Here is a 17,195-nt window from a genome sequence, read left to right as displayed (position 1 = left end):
AAAAAAAAAAAAAAAAACGCATGCAGACATTTACTCTTCCACTCAACTCCAGTCACTAAATCACACTCCACATGTCCATTAAATCAGGGTTGATTTTAATAGACTATGATTCCTGTCCATCTCTGAATCCCCAAATCTAAGATTATGCTCTTAAATAAATGAATGAGTGCATGAATTAGGGATTATTCTTGGTGAGATCTGGTCAATACTTTTTGCAATTTCTTAAAGAATATTCTAGTTTTATCAGCAAAACTTTTAAAAACTCTGAGTCTTGGATGTTTCTTGGGGTGAGTGGGGGGTTCTAGTTGCCTCTAAGCTTTACATGTTCTTATTAGTTTCAATATCAAAGAGTAAAATAATATTGTCAATTTTGTTTCATGTTACAATCACTTTATTAGTATATTAATTTTTAAAGTCGTCTTCTGGAGACACATATTGGAGTATTTTGTGGTGAAATGATATCATGTCTTGGATTTACTTGATAATATTCCATGTATTCATGCCTTACTTATGAAATTCAGAGGCAAAAAAGTGAAAAGAATGAAAAGTGATTTTGGTTTCAATTCTCATGTTGAATGCTTTTGTTTAACTAATTCCTGCTTGCAAATATTCTTACTTATTTTCTAAGGCAGAGACTTGTTAGCCAAACCACAAGAAATTTCTAATTCCTTTTCCCTGTTATTTACATTATAGAGGCTACAAAGGCTTGTTTCCAGCCTTTTTTGTAGTGAAGAGTAGCCAGATAATAGCTGTTTGACCAATGAGATATAAGCAGAAATTGGCTGGGTCTCCTTGGAAGATTTTTGCTTTGTTGATAAAAGGAAAAGGTGTGGTTAGTTTTCCTTCTTCTCTGTCTTCAACCTAGAAGTAATGTATGGAGTTATAGCAACCATCTTGCAACCATGAGGCAACAGTTTTTTTTTCTACCTGAGCTAGACTTTTATTTGCACCTACCCTTTTTGTCTCGCTTGCCCACTTCCACTGCTATTTATTAAAAGCCTTGTTACAGCCCTACAGATGCTATTCCATGGACAGAAAGATGAAGCAGCTCATACACAAAGTTTACCAAGAAAACTTTTATTTGTAGCTAGTTTTCCTGGCACATTGCCATGAACATCTTTAGACAGCCCCTCCTATACTCCTTCATTCCTAAAGTTTTTCTTCTTCATCAACTTTAACTCTGCTCCCGGACTTGTCAACATTCATAGCAGGCAGATATTTGTGCTATAGAAAAGAAAGTTTCACACAGTTTCAGGGTGGAATGTTAAACTAAAATGGTTACATAAATTTAAGGAAAAAATATTAAGTTTGAATAAGTCTTAAGAACATCCTTAAAATGACTACCAGTGCTTTTGCAAGAAAAGTTTACTCACCAAATCAATAGCAACATCACTGTCACTCTGCCATGTGGACAGAAAGACCTGAAGACCCAACCAAGTTTTGCTTTAGAGTATTTGTAACACAAAAACCTAGTTTCCCAGAGAAACCACGTTAAAAGTGGGGAGTTTGTTTCTTGGACAGCACACCAAAATATCGTTTATTAAGGATGAATATGTTGGGAGTTTGGAATTAACATATATACACTACTATACATAAAATACATTACTGGGACTTCCCTGGTGGTCCAGTGTTTAAGACTCAGCACTTCCACTGCAGGGGACATGAGTTCGATGCCTAGTCAGGGAACTAAGATCCCATAAGCCGTGCAATATAGCCAAAATAAAAATAAAATAAAATAGGTAACCAACAAGGACCTACTGTATAACAGAGAACTATATTCAATATTTTGTAATAACCTATAAGGGAAAAGTATCTGAAAAAGAATATATGTATATTATATATATATAATATATATGTATTAAATATATGTATATCTGAATCACTTTGCTATATACCTGAAACTACCACAACATTGTAAATCAACAATACTTCAATTAAAAAAGAATGAATATGAATGATTACAGGAATAAGAGTAATAATTACTATTACTGTGTTAATATTATTCTTGATGTTAATATTTTATTGTAGGTAAAAATTATATTTGGAGCTAATACATCTTTGGTTTTGTAAGAAATGTGGTCCTTAAATTCAAAGAGGATCCCAAAGAACTCAAGAGTGGCACAGCATATTTTAAATAGTGTATGACATATATGTTCAATAGTGTTCCTGATTTTAAAAGTAATCTGCTTTTAAAAGTAAAAGCAGAAGTAGAAGCATACAAGAAGAAAATAAACCTCACTCAGAATTTCACCACCTAGAGAAAGTGACCATTAACATTTCTGTTAATGTACATATATCTATTATATATATATATATATATATATAAAATTTGGATTATATTTCAAATACTATTTTGTAGACTGGTTTTAACCACTTAGTATTGTATTATAAGTATTTTCCCATTAAAATTTTAAGGCATGATTTTTAAAATGGGATAATACTTCAGATAATAAATGTAGCAAAACTTATAATAGATCATTTCCTAATTTTCAGTTTTCCACCAGCATAAAATTACATAGTGACAAATATTTTTCAGTATTGCTGATAATTTTCTGAGATCAACTGTCATGTAAAATTACTGAGTCAAAATGTTAGAATCATTCTGTCAAAAGACCAAAGGATAATGATTTCATGAATAGTCTAAGTAACCAAGGAACTGATAAAAATCTCAGTAACAAAGACACTATTTTCATAAAAAGTTGCTAATAAAATGTATCGGAGAAGGGGGAGATGGAAATGAGAGAAAATAAAATGTCACTTGAATGTGAAAATGAAATTATTAGAATTGTTACTTATCAATAGTTTCTTACCAGAACTGTGAAAACAGTATACACTCCCACCAAAGTATGTGCAATTACCCTCTCACCACACTGTTATTGATACTATCAGTGAAAAAAAACCTTGCCAAATAGATTGCTTTCTTATTCAAAAGTATCTTATTGTTGTCTAAATACAATTTTAAGTGATCTGATTATAAGCAAGTTTATATATCTTTATAGGTTCAGTAGTCACTTGTATTTCATCTTCATGAACTATCTGTTCAAATCTGGATGCAGATACTATAGGAATCTAGAAATTACATTTAACTCTAAAATATCTTTTATCAGATTAGACACAATTTACCTAAATTTATAAAGAAAATAAGCTAGATTATCTTGGTCACATCAAAACAGTAATCTTTGATTACTGTAAATGTAAATATTCAGTAGATCAGATATACTTATATAAACACTTTTATATGAATTTATTTAAATATCAGCACTTCTAATGAATTTCACATACCTTTTCACTCGATTACAGTGTAAACGCTTTCCATTCCTGCCCCGATGTGAACGTTGACATGGCAATGAAATAACCATATTCCAACATCTTTTGGATACATTTTTACAGTTTGATAGCTCCCAGGAGGAAGGTCATACACATCAGAGCGAAACGCTCCCATGTCCTCAACAAAAAAGGCAAAACACAATTAAATAGCTTTTAAGAGATATCTGTCATTTACACCTTTTGTTGTCGTTCAGCCTCTAAAGCATGTCCGACTCTGCAGCCCCAAGGACTGCAGCCCCAAGGACACCAGGTTTCCCTGCCCTTCACTTGTTCCTGGTTTACCCAACTTACCGTTTGCTATAACTCCTCTCTTGTATGTACTTTATCAGATGATGATTAGAAAGCATTAGGTGCCACTGAACCTCTCCTCTGAATACAATTGAGAGTTTGGCGAAGGAAGTCCCAGGGCTTTTTAGCGAAAGGCCACAGGAAAAACATCTCGCTCTAAAAGGGTGCTTGTGTGAGTACAGGTTTTAGATACCTTGTCAGAGTCTCATACAGAGTGCTATAGGTTTCAGAGAACATCAGTTTCACAAATCCCAAATGTTCTAACTGTAACTAGGGATGTTGGTGACATGAAAATGACCATTTCTCAAGATGTGACTAATCAGGAAAACTCACAGTTTCAGGAAAGAGAGGAGCCACATCTCTGCTCTCTGGGGTTGAGCCTGAAGGCTGAGGGCTTAATGGCTAATTTCTCCCCTAAACAGAAAACCTGAGGTTTAGCAGACTATCTCGTCTGTAGGCTACTTTGATTTTGATAAATGAAGTGCAAGGCCTGGCTTGGATGGATTAGAAAAAGAGTAAGAGGGATTGAATTTCTCTGCATCATATTGATAGATGGGAGGTGTTTGGAGGGTGGGGGATGTGTTGGAGAGTGCAGCTCATGATGGGGTCCAGAATAATTTGAAGAGAAGAGAGAAGAGAGTCAAGAGAGGAAGAATGCAGAGAAAGAAGTGTTGAGAGTGACAGTAAAAAGCAAGAGAGCCAAAGGTTCATGGTGGAAGGAAAATTAAAAACAGCGACATTTAATGTCAACTGATAACAACAATAACACTTTCACTGTGTAATAATAATAATAAAACCCCTCTAACTTACCCCCAAAATTTCACTTGAACTCTATGACCCACAATGTCCTTGATTTTATACTTGCACAGGTAAATCTTAAGTAATGGGGGTGTATTCCAATTTGGAGCTGCTCAGAGAGATGAGAAAATACCAGCCACAGGAGTTAGGGGAGAAGGCAGGAAGCTGAGCAGATGCAGGAAGTGAGAGTTGTAAATGACTAGAAGAAATTTAGGCTGTTAAGACTCTCTGGAGAAACTGGAAGGTAGAGAGGAGGAAGGCTGAACTATTTCCCACTAGAGGCAGAGTGGGGCCTTAAGTCATTGCTATTTAGGGAAATTAATTTTGCATCAAAGGTGACAATAATAAGGATGACATTAGATACGTTTCTAAGATGTCAGAAAATTTAAGAAACAATTTAAATGAATTGACAATGTCAGGCCGTAAAGCATCTATCTACAATGCGGGAGACCTGGGTTCAATCCCTGGGTCAGAAAGATCCCCTGGAGAAGGAAATGGCAATCCACTCTAGTACTGTTGCCTGGAAAATCCCATGGACAGGAGCCTGGTAGGCTACAGTCCATGGGGTCGCAAAGAGTCAGACACAACTGAGCACATTTTCACTTCAAGGCGTGCACAAGGTACTGGGAAATGTACCATATATACCTGGAAATGTATACGAAGGAAATCATAGCCTTAGGGAATAGGAGGGGACTGGCTGGTTTGTCCCAAGACCCAGTTAGTAACCCCAGAGGGCTGCTCTGCTGTCCCTAGATGTCCCAGAGAGTAGATTCCAGTAGCTGGATCATTGCTGGAGTAATTAAATTCAGCCTTAGTACCATTTTTCTAGATTCCATATATACGTGTGTTAATATATACTTGTTTTTTTCTTTCTGACTTATCTCACTCTGTATATAATTATGACTGATTCCTGTTGTTGTATGGGAGAAGCCAACACATTATAAAGCAATTATCCTCCAATAAAAAAATTTTTTTTAAGTAAAGATAAATTCAGCCTCAAGAGAAGGGAAAGACTTCTTGTATCCATCTGCGATAAATTTAGAATGGGCGGCTAGAGTTGATAACTGGTGGTACTCGTCTGCATGGTACAAACTGGATCATTCTAAAGGAAGGCAGTTTTGTGAAGAGGTTGAGTGAGGGGCTCTGGAGTGAGAACCAGGGGTTAAAATCCTAAGTTTAACACTTCTTGCTTGTAGGAAAGTTCTTTATCTTGTCCATCCTTCACTTCCCTGTAAAATGGTGATAAAATAGTACGTCTTTCATGGGAAAGTTGTGTGGGTTCAATGAAAAATCCATGCAAAACACTAAGCATATCATCTAGCACATAAAAACTCAAAGGTTAGCTATAATCACCACTATAGAAGTGTTGCCATAAATTCCACTTAATTTGACACCTTATACTGTGATCAATTATGTAAATATAGCTCCTGAAAGATAACTCTGATTTCATCTCCACATAGCACTTGGCATGGTTATAGGAATATCACAGGCATTGCTGAACTGAACAATAAGTACACTGTAAAAAACTATATCTGGGTTTTAATCTCTTTTATTCTAATTTTTTGGAGAAGGCAGTGGTGACCCACTCTACTACTCTTGCCTGGAAAATCCCGTGGACGGTGGAGCCTGATAGGCTGCAGTCCATGGGGTCGCTAAGAGTTAAACACGACTGAGCAACTTCACTTTCACGTTTCACTTTCATGCATTGGAGAAGGAAATGGCAACCCACTCCAGTGTTCTTGCCTGGAGAATCCCAGGGATGGGGAAGCCTGGTGGGCTGCCGTCTATGGGGTCGCACAGAGTTGGACACGACTGAGGTGGCTTAGCAGCAGCAGCAGCATTCTAATTTTTAAAGTCTAATATAAACATCTAAGAACTTAACAACAACCCTAGGTTTTTCCTTAACAAATATGAGGAGTGTAGATGGAAGCATGGAAATGTCAAGACTGCTGGACCTGGGCAATGGATAAAGAGATTCATTATATTATTCTGTGTACTTTATTATATAAAATTCCCTATAATAAAATTAGTTTTTTAAGCAAAAAAAATTTACAGGGAATAATTTTTTTTATTAAAGGAAAGAAAGCAACACACAAATAAAACTTTGTCTAAATTAAGTTGTACATAATAATTTATTTCTATGATAGACCCAAAGCATTAAAGAAACTATGAACGGAATGCATCTAGAATTCAGGAAAGCTTTATGTGAAACTTCTATAAATGTGTAAAAGATAGACTGTATCATGCCAAGCGGTTAGATTGGAAGTTTGAGGTGTCGAATGCAAAAAATATAATTGATCCTGCATTGCACATTAACATTTATATAAGGGATTAGGATGAGGAAATAAAGAGAAAGCTCTCTACGTAAATAAATGATACTAACTTGGAGACAGAGGAAGGATAAAATTGAAAATACTTATAATAAACTAGAGAAATAGCCAGCAAGAATGGTCAGGAAAAACAACTGTAAAGAAGTATGACAGGTGGAGGGATGGGAAGCAAACCAGACAGAAGCTATAAGGAAACTAAGAAATCATAAAGTAGAAAAAGATGGCAATATAATAATAATAAAATAAAGGAACTGTAAAGCCACTTCACACCTAGTTCCATATTTTAATTTTATAGCAAATGTTAAAAGAATGGTAGAATTGGAAAGTCACCATTTGGAATCCCCATTAGAAAAACTGAGTCAGGCAAGGATCATCAATGGATACTTTTTAAACTGTAAGATGAAAAACTGTTGTAATAAACCACATAAAAATCACCTCACAGATTACTTATTAGTTACAATAGGAAAATGATACTTTCAAAATGGGGAGAATGGTACCCATCACCTTCAGAAACTTATCAAACTTTAACCTTCACAGTATTAGGACCTGTTGACACTGTGTACCTCTTGATGTTATATACGAGAAATACACAGCATCCCCTAGGTAGTGTTCTTGCCAAGGGGTTTGACATGGATCCAATCACAAGGAAATGATCAGAACAATACAGAATATGGCACATTCTACAAAACTGGCCTGGACTCTTCAAAAATGAAAGATCATGAAAGATCAGGGAAATAAACGTCATATGGTATCCTGATTTTAGGAAAGATATTCAGTTGGTAAAGAATTTGCCTGCAATGCAGGAAACCTGGGTTTGATTCCTGCATTGTGAAGATCCCCTGGAAAAGAAAATGGCACCCCACTCCAGTATTCTTGCCTGGGAAATCCCATGGACAGAGGAACCTGGTGGGCTATAGTCCATGGGGTCGCAAGACTCAGACACGACTTAGTGACTAAAACCACCATGACAATGACAACCAAATGCTAAGTATAAATGGTTAGATCTGGGATTAAAAGAAAAGCCATTACAACTAGCATTTTGGGGCCAACTAGTGATATTTGAATGGACTGTACGTTAGATTATATTATCAATGAATGTTAATTTAAAGGGTATGATAATATTATTGTGGTTGAGGCAGGATTGTCTTCATTCTTAGGATACACCTGCTTTAGTATTTAGGAGTGAATAGTCATGATGTTTGCAATTTACTTTCAGTTGGATTCAGAAAAAAAAAAAAACAGAGAGAAAGCAAATGCAGCAAAAATATATAGGCGTGTTCAAGGTATTTTTATTTTATGTGACTGAGAGTTTGAAAATTAAAAAGATAAGTTGGGAAAGAGGGGTAAAATTAAGATAATTATAGATGTTTTATTTACTTATTGAGAAACATCAGAATAGAGGAAGAAGTGCAATTCATGTATTCAGAAGCATTCATCAAATGTCTGTAGGATACAAAGAGCTAAATGTATAACTATTGCATCAGACATACTGCAGATTGTATGTAATGAACTTGCGTTCTGGTGTGGTCATTTCCTTTCTTATCCTGTTATCTTTCTATGCTACTCCAATAACAAGGTACTTTAGTAATTAAGAGGAGCTGCCCAGGCCTCTTACCGTGAAGACAAAGCTGTGGCCGTGAAAGTGAACTGTGTGCAGGCCAGACTCATCCCCTATGCCAATCAGATACCAATTCACTTCACTCCCCACGTGAAATACCAGGCCTTGGTTATTTGCAAACATTCTTCCGTTAATTGCTGTGGGTGGAGAGGGGGACACAGTTTGTTATATTCGACCAGGATTTGAAATAATGTTTTTTAAAAAACACCTTATAGAAAGCACCATGATGTGTTCAGAGGCCATGAGGGTTTTCAAGCTAGCCTAAGGACGCTGTTAAACATGACCAAGCCACCCTTTCATGGGTGTGTCTGATGCTGGAGAGTTTTTCCTTGCCCGAGGAAATGAGGCACTGACTTTAACATAAGTGGGTTGTTCTAGAATAATTCACAACTAAGGATACTTAAGTTAGTGGATACTTGAATAGGTCTATAAATTTAAAGCATACTTGAAATTATCTCAATAGGCTCAGAACATTAGCAGTGTGATCCCATTTCCTTCATGACCTGTCATGAGTATGACTGGAATGGCCATTTGTTGTTCAGTCACTAAGTTGTCTTGTCTGACTCTTTGCGACCCCATGGACTGTAGCCCGCCAGGCTCCTCTGTCCATGGGATTCTCCCTGCAAGAATACTGGAGTGGGTTGCCATTTCCTTCTCCAGGAATGGCCATTTGCCTGAGGTCTTGTCTTGCCCCCGCTTTAATCCTCACCAGATATGGCTTCCAATGGGTAATAGGAAGAAAATATTAAGATAAAAAACTATATATCCTTCTTTTTCCTTTTCTATTTTGTGTCTGTCTTTGGAAATACATGGAATATATTATCACAGTGACACAAATATATAATTAATTCAGGAAGCCCTTTCTTTGGGCTTCCCAGGTGGCTCAGTGGTAAAAGAATCCTCCTGCCAGTGCAGAAAACACAAGAGACATGGGTTCCATCTCTGGGTCAAGAAGAGCCCCTGAAAGAGGAAATGGCAACCCACTTAAGTATTCTTGCCTGGGAAATCCCATGGAGAGAAGAGCCTGGTGGGCTACAGTCCATGGGGTCGCAAAGAGTCAGACACGACTGAGCACACGGGCACACACATATCATATGTAATTAATAACCATTTATCTGTGGAGGTTGAGCTCTAATGCTTTTAGCTGATGGAGGGAAGTAACAGGAAAAAACTAGGAGACACTGACACACTGCTTTAGATCAGTGCTTCTCAAACTTTAGTGTGTGCATGGCTGGGAATCTTGTTAAAATGCAGATTGTGATCCACTGGGTGTGTGAAGGCTGAAATACTGCATTTCTAACAAACTCTGAAGGGCTGCCACTACTACTGGTTCACGGGCCACACTTGGAGCACAAATGCCAGAATTGTTCGAAACACATACATCTATTTCTATTGTTCTCTAGCTCACTGCTCTTGAAACCTTTAGCATAGTGGTTCTCAACAGGATCTTCTCCTCTAAGGGAGGCAGTGTCTGGAGACATTTTTTTAGTTCTCACAACCTGAGCAGAAGGGCTACTGGCATCTAGGGGGTTGGGAGTATGGCTCTGCTAAACATCCTACAATGCACAGGACAGCTCCCCCACAAGGAGTTATCCAACCAAAAATGTCAATAGTGTCAACTTTGAGAAACCCTGGTTTAGATCAAGTTTAAATTCTTAACAGGGTATTCATTCCCCACACTGATGGCTTTTTCTTTCCAGGTGCTCTGTGACCTAGCTTACCTTCTTCCATCCACCCGGAAGGTCATTCCCTTCGTTTTCCACTAGAGAGGCTCCTAGGCATCTTTAAATACTCAAAGTTCTCCTCACCTTCATGAAACCTTTCTTGACCTCCCAAATAAGAATTTAAAACACAGTGCTATTTATAATGCTGTCACAGCATCCCTTTGAGTCAGCCTTTTACTGTGGAAACACGCTGAACAACTTGAGAGATGATCCACCTTATGGCTTTTGTATCTCCTCAAGGCCTCAGACAGTGCTTTAGAGCATGTAGTTAGACCTTCAAGGAATGTTAGCTGATATCCTCAGTTTTACATTGTCCTCAGGGCTCCAGGGACATTAGAATTCACCACGCTGCTAGGACAGTGGTCTACAGCCTGAGTGCCAGCTCCAGCTCACTCACTGTCCTTTACTGCTCATGAGCAAAGACTGGTTTTTAAACTTCTAAACAGTTGAACAAAATTAAAAAAAATATTTCCTGATGTGAAAATTGTGTGAAATACTATTTCCAGTGCAGTTTTACTGACTTGAAGCCACTTACATTTGCGTGTAAATACTCACTTACATGTGAGTGTTTTGGTGTCACAAGGGTTGAGTAGAAGAGTTCAAGGCAGAAACGCTATGGTCTACAAGTCTAAAGTCTTTACTATCCAGGCCCTGATGGAAAAAGTTTGCTGGCCCCTAGTCTATGTGATCTGCACCCCAGCTCTATGGATTGCGTTCTTTAGACTGTGCTGAGAGTGACAGATGCAAACCTTTATCTGTTCCCTTTGGGCAGAACCACCTGTAGGCGCCAGTCAGTGAGTTAGTGAATGGACATTACCATGCATTCTGTTGCTTCGTTTAAAAGTAATATCATTCCTGTCTACTTGGTTTGGTTCTTGAGCATAGGTATTGATGTTTTCTTCAGTGTACCAGGATTCATTCTCATCAAAAATCAGGAAGAGGAGAACACGGTGAACTATGTTTTCTTTGGTGTCTTTTCGACATACAATCAAAGGACCTACCAGTCCACTATTAAGATCCTGGAGAGACAAAGCAAGATGATGAACTGTGTCCACAGCTAAAAAACTCCCCCAGACAAGGAAAAGAGTGGGAACAAGTTTTTGTTTGAGTGAGGTTAGATCCTGAGTTTTGAATGATTAGGGTTCTAACTCTGAGCATAAGGAACAATATTTGACTTGCTAAATTCTCTTCCTTTTTTCTTTTTTTTCAAATCAGAATTTCCACAAATAACTTGCTAAATTCTTGATTGGAAAAAAAAAATCATCATCTCACTCATTAGAGTTGAGGTCCAAAGTGAACAACAAACTCTTGAAAGGGATTTTAGATACATTCCTGAGTAGATTTAGCTTTATCTTTGAAATTTTAATTAAAAAACAGAACTTCGGTTTTAATTAGAATTCCCTTGCATTGGAGTTGGTTGTCTAAAGGTCATGGATCCTCCCCCACGAATGATACATTTGTTCTTGCAGCCACTTTCAGTTGGGATTCCTGGTTCGTTTGTATTTATTTTCTTTTGGGGTTGAATGTCTGTGTCTGCTCTTGGTTTTGGTGGAAAGCAGGCCAAAAATAACTAAAAGGCCAGAAAATGAGCTCTTTTTTTTTTTAATACAAATGAACTGGACCTCAAGTTGAGAGTTTTTAAAAGATAAATACTGTGTGTCCATTAATTTGTAACTAATTACAGAATTTTAAAACTTCATCCTTAATTTTCTGGAAACTAAATCTTATTCAATGAAACAAAGAAGAGGGTATTATCATATAATTATACATATATATGTGTTTATCCCATATATATATATTCCATATATATATATGTACTTCAATCCACAGTAACATGTTGGAAAATATCCTAAATCTAAGTAATCATAATGTAATAATTTTTTGCTCTTGAAAAATGCAAACTTGTATAGAATTAAAACCTAAGCAGTATTTAGAAAGTTTACATAAAACTGAGGTTTTAAAGAAAAATAAAACCTTGCTTTTGTCGTAATTTCTAAGTATAAAAACTAGAATTTGAAGCTTACCTTAACCATGTCCACGGTCGAATAGTAAAACCAAGGTATGCACTCAAAGTCATTTGAGGTAGGACCAGATCTTTCAGGAACCTGCCAAACGTATGTTCGGATCTCTCCTGAAATAGGTAAATGCAATGGGTTTAAACAGAATCTTTTAAATCGCATTTCTTTATGGAAAACCAGAAAATGAACAAACCCTAAAGCTATACAGATATTAAACAGCATAGTCCTCGTTTTCACTCCTGGCTCCACAGCTTCTGGCTTTGTGATCTTAGTCAATGTGTTTACATGGTTTAGACTTCTGTTTCTTCATGCTCAGTCAGGAAGATCCCCTGGAGGAGGATGCAACCAACTCCAGTGTCCTTGCCTGGATGATCCCAGGGGCAGAGAAGCTTGACAGGCTACAGTCCATATGGGGTCACAGAGAGTTGAACATGACTGAGCGCCTAACACTTTTACTTCACTTTGCTTTTCCTCATGCACATAAAATGGGAATTTAGGGATTAGACAAGATGGTGAAGGGAAGCCCTTGGTGTTATGTCATCTGACCCACAGGGCAAGGTTGATGTCACTGTCAGGGTTGGTTGTTAGATTCTCAGCATTACAGGATCAAAACTTTATAATGGGGGCTTCTCTGATGACTCAGCAGTAAAGAATTTGCCTGCCAATGTAGGGAACATGGGTTCAGTCCCTGGTCTAGGAAGATCCCATGTGCCAAGGGACAGCAAAGTCCATGTGCCACAAATACTGAGCCAGTGCTCTAGAGCTCTAGAGCAACAAGAGAAACCATCGCAATGAGAAGCCCGCGCACCGCAACTAGAGAGTAGCCCCTGTTCACTGATACTAGAGAAAGCCCAGCACAGCCAAAAATAAACAAGTAAACTAAAAAAAAACCTTTATAGTGATTCTGCCATTGAAAAATATCAATTGTTAAATCTAATTCACTTGTTCAACAAATACTTACTGTCGTGAAGATAACTCAGTCTTTGAAATGTGACAGAATTGTTTTGAATCACAGCTCCGAACCTTCCAATCTGAAGATCACATGCACCTCCTTCCCCTCCCGACCCCAAGGCTGTTTGCATTAATTTGAATCTTCTTGACTCTTGCAGGAAAGTTCTTTTGGTCCCCACCCTCACCCCTTGCTGTATCATTCTACATCTCTCCCTTCCAGAGGTGTTTCCAAGCACCTGTGACATAGTCTTCCTTCTCTACTAACCAACCCCATCCTCAGCCTCCCCAGTTCCAAATCTTGAACAATCATCTTAGTATTAGCCCTCTCCTTCCAGCACACTGCACAGGTCCAGGGACACAGCAGGTACTCAGAAGTGTTAGTGAAATGCATGTAATGTGATCCTTTCCTGGCTAATCAGAACAAAGTGCTGACTTGCAAACTCCCTTGGCAGGAGATTCATCTTGGTCCCATGGTAGGACTGTCTACTTTTAAAATCAAAAGGGAATGTTCCACCTATCATCAAAGTCTATCTTTAGTCTTTCTGCCCCACAAATCTTTTTTTTTTCTTCTGAATTTGACTCTTTCTTTGATACCCTTAATTCCCAGAACTACTTATTGTTATGGGCACCTTTAGAGGACATTCTGCTGCTGCTGCTGCTAAGTCGCTTCAGTCGTGTCTGACTCTGTGCGACCCCATAGACGGCGGCCCACCAGGCTCCCCTCTCCCTGGGATTCTCCAGACAAGAATACTGTAGTGAGTTGCCATTTCCTTCTCCAATGCATGCATGCATGTTAAGTCACTTCAGTCGTGTCCGACCCTGTGCGACCCTATGGACAGCAGCCCACCAGGCTACTCCGCCCATAGGATTCTCTAGCCAGGAATACTAGAGTGGGTTGCCATTTCTTTCTCCAAGAGGACATTCTGGATGCCTCTTTTATATCCCCCTTGAAATATACTCCACCAGGTATCAACAGCCATGTCCCCCATGCCTGCATCCAATGACTGAGCAGGGATACAAAGGTGTCAGTTCTCTTACCCCAACTCAGGAGAGCTGCTGCTGCTTCTGCTAAGTTGCTTCAGGCTACCCAATCTTTGACATTTCTCAGAGTTGTGGCTGTGACTTCTGTTGAGGTTACATCTCTGTTAAACCTTTTTTCCCTGTCCAATTTTGCTTCTTTCTTTTTTTATTCCCCCAAAGTTGTTTATCCCAAGACCACTGTCTGCACACAAATCTTCATTTTAGGGTCTCCCTCCTGGGCATTTTTATTAAAAAGCATTCATTTCCTTTGAGTTTAGAATGCTGAGTGGCATGCTGTACAGGGTGATGTCACGATGATTAGCACATGAGGTTTCTCCCTTTTTCTTAGCTGCTCAACTCTTTCCCTTGCCTCCTCCCTCACACACTGCACCTTGTACTCAACTCCTACTTTGGCACTTGAGTTGCAGACATTGAACACAGCATAAATACCTGACAACTGGACAGGTAAAGAGGTGGGAGAGCTGCACACAAATTGTATACACATGGTGCCCTATCCTGGAAGCAAACTTCATTTGCAAAAGCAACTTCTCTCTCAAACTTGTTCTTCAGGCCCTTCTTGCTGTTGTTCAATTGCTAAGTCAGGTTCAACTCTTTGGGACCCCATGGACTGCAGCACTCCAGGCTTCCCTGTGCTTCACCATCTCCCAGAATTTGCTCAAACTCATGTCCAGTGAGTCAGTGTTGTCATCCAACCATCTCATCCTCTGTTGCCCCCTCTCCTTCCTAGTCCACTAATGTCTCTCACCTGGAACTATAATCCTATTTAAGAAAGAACATTAGCCCCACAGTCTTGCATAAAAGCTTTGGGGCTTTTCTTTTCCCCAAAGCAGTTACTTGGCCGTGTTTGTTTATTTTTGGTGGGATAGTTTCTTTTCATTCTAGGAATGGAATATCTTTCCATCTGTTTGTGTTGTCTTCAAATTTTTTTCTCAGCGTACAAGAGCTTTCTGTACTTTCTGAGTACAAGTCTTTTACCTCTTTTGGTTGGTTTGTTTCTAGGTAGTTTATTCTTTTGGTGTGATTGTGAATGGGATTAATTTCTTAATTTATTCATTAATTTCTCTTTCTGATATCTTGTTGTTAGTGTATATAAATGCAATAAATTTCTGTACATTAATTTTGTATCCTTCAACTTTATCAGATTCGTTGATGAGCCCAAGGAGTTTTTTGGTGGTGGCTTTAGGATTTTCAGTGTACAGTATCATGTCATCTGCAAACAGTAAGAGTTTCACTTCTTCTTTTCCAGTTTTGGATTCCTTTTATTTCTTTTTCTAGTTTGATTGCTGTGACTAGGACTTTGAATACTATGTTGAATAAAACTGGTGAGAGTGGGCATCCTTGTCTTGCTTCTGATCATAGAGGAAACACTTTTAGCTTTTCACTGTTGAGTTTGATGTTAGCTGTGGTCTTGTCATATATGGCCTTTATTATGTTGAGGTATGTTCCCTCTGTACTCAATTTGTTGAGACTTTTTATCATAAATAGTTGTTTAATTTTTCAAAAGCTTTTTCTGCATCTATTGAGATGATCATATCCTTTTAATCTTCAATTTGTTGATGATTTGTTGATGTGATGTATCACATTGATTGACTTGTGGAACGAACTATCCCAGGTGACGCTAGTGGTAAAGAACACATCTGCCAATGTAGGAAACATAAGAGATGCAGGTTTGATCCCTGGGTCAGGAAGATCCTTTGGAGATGGAAATGGAAACCCATTCCAGCATTCTTGCCTGCAGAATCCCATGGATGGAAGAGGCTGGCAGGCTACGGTCCATGGGGTCCATGGGGTCGCAAAGAGTCGGACACAACTGAAGTGACTTAGCATGCATCCCTGGGATAAATCCTACTTGATCATGGTATATGATCCTTTTATTGTATCATTGGATTTAGTTTGCTAGTATTTTCTTGAGGATTTTTGTATCTATGTTTATCAGTGATATTGGCCTGTAATTTTCTTTTTTTGTGGTATCTTTGTTTGGTCTTGGTATCAGGGTGATGCTGGCCTCATAGAATAAGTTTGGAAGCATTCTTTCATCTGCAATTTTTTGAAAGAGTTTGAGAAGGATAGGTGTTAACTCTTTTCTAAAAGTTAGGTAGAATTCAGCCATTAAGCCATCTGGTGCTGGACTTTGTTGTTTTTTCAACAGATTCAGTTTCATTTCATGTTTTCAATTTTTCTTCCTGATGCAATCTCAGAAGATTGCATATTTCTAGGAATTTATCTATTTATTCTAGGATGTCTATTTTATTAGCATATAATTGTTTGTAGTAATCTCTTATGATAATTTGTATTGCTGTGGTGTCAGTTGTAAGTTCTCTTTCATTTTTTATTTTATTTACTTGCACTCTCTCTCTTTTTTTTTTGATGAATCTGACTAAATGTTTATCAATTTTATCTTTTTGAAGAGCTAACTCTTAGTTTCATTGATCTTTTATATTACTCTTAAAATCTCTATTTCATTTATCTGTGCTCTGATCTTAATGTTTTCTTTTCTTCTGCTAACTTTGATTTTGTTTGTAAGTTGGAACAACCCATTATGGACAACAGTATGAAGGTTCCTCAAAAACTAAAAACAGAACTACTATATGATCCAGCAATTCCACTTAAGGATATACATCCAAAGAAAATGAAAACACTAATTTGAAAAGATGCATGGACCCCAGTGTTCATAGCAGCATTATTTATAATAGCCAAGATATGGAAGCAACCTAAGTGTCCTTCAACAGATGAATAGATGAAGGAGATGAATATATATATATATATCACTACTCAGCCATTGAGTCCCTGGTGGCTCAGAGGTTAAAGCATCTGCCTAGAATGCGGGAGACCCAGGTTCAATCCCTGGGTTGGGAAGATCCCCTGGAGAAGGAAAATGGCAACCCACTCCAGTACTCTTGCCTGGAGAATCCCATGGAGGGAGGAGCCTGGTAGGCTACAGTCCATGGGGTCGCAAAGAGTCAGACACGACTGAGCGACTTCACTTCTCTCAGCCATTACAAAGAATGAAATTTTGCCATTTGCAACTACACAGATGGACCTGGAGGGTATTATGTTTAATGGAATGTCAACTACATAAAGACAAATACTATACTATCAC

The 17,195-nt window shown here is 38.1% G+C and overlaps 1 protein-coding gene and 1 non-coding gene across 2 annotated transcripts; one reads left to right on the top strand and one right to left on the bottom strand.

Moving 5' to 3' along the window:
• Positions 1–504: 504 nt before the first annotated feature.
• On the bottom strand, positions 505–13,442 carry LOC133248814 (ceruloplasmin-like). The gene is made up of 6 exons (XM_061419122.1): positions 13,065–13,442; positions 12,110–12,216; positions 10,903–11,104; positions 8,359–8,498; positions 3,283–3,445; positions 505–1,224 (listed from the first exon to the last, which is right to left on the bottom strand). Exons 1-5 carry the CDS (start codon positions 13,297–13,299, stop codon positions 3,287–3,289), a joined length of 843 nt encoding a protein of 280 aa, XP_061275106.1. The 5' UTR covers positions 13,300–13,442; the 3' UTR covers positions 505–1,224; positions 3,283–3,286.
• Positions 13,443–16,879: 3,437 nt separating this feature from the next.
• TRNAS-AGA (transfer RNA serine (anticodon AGA)) lies at positions 16,880–16,951 on the top strand. The gene has a single exon. It is a non-coding gene; the product is annotated as a tRNA-Ser (tRNA).
• The last annotated feature ends 244 nt before the right edge of the window (positions 16,952–17,195 follow it).

Source organism: Bos javanicus, chromosome 1 (assembly GCF_032452875.1).
Source record: "Bos javanicus breed banteng chromosome 1, ARS-OSU_banteng_1.0, whole genome shotgun sequence".
In the NCBI taxonomy this organism is placed as follows: domain Eukaryota; kingdom Metazoa; phylum Chordata; class Mammalia; order Artiodactyla; family Bovidae; genus Bos; species Bos javanicus.
Note: the sequence above shows the minus strand (reverse complement) of the source record. Positions and strands in the feature narration are given on the sequence as shown.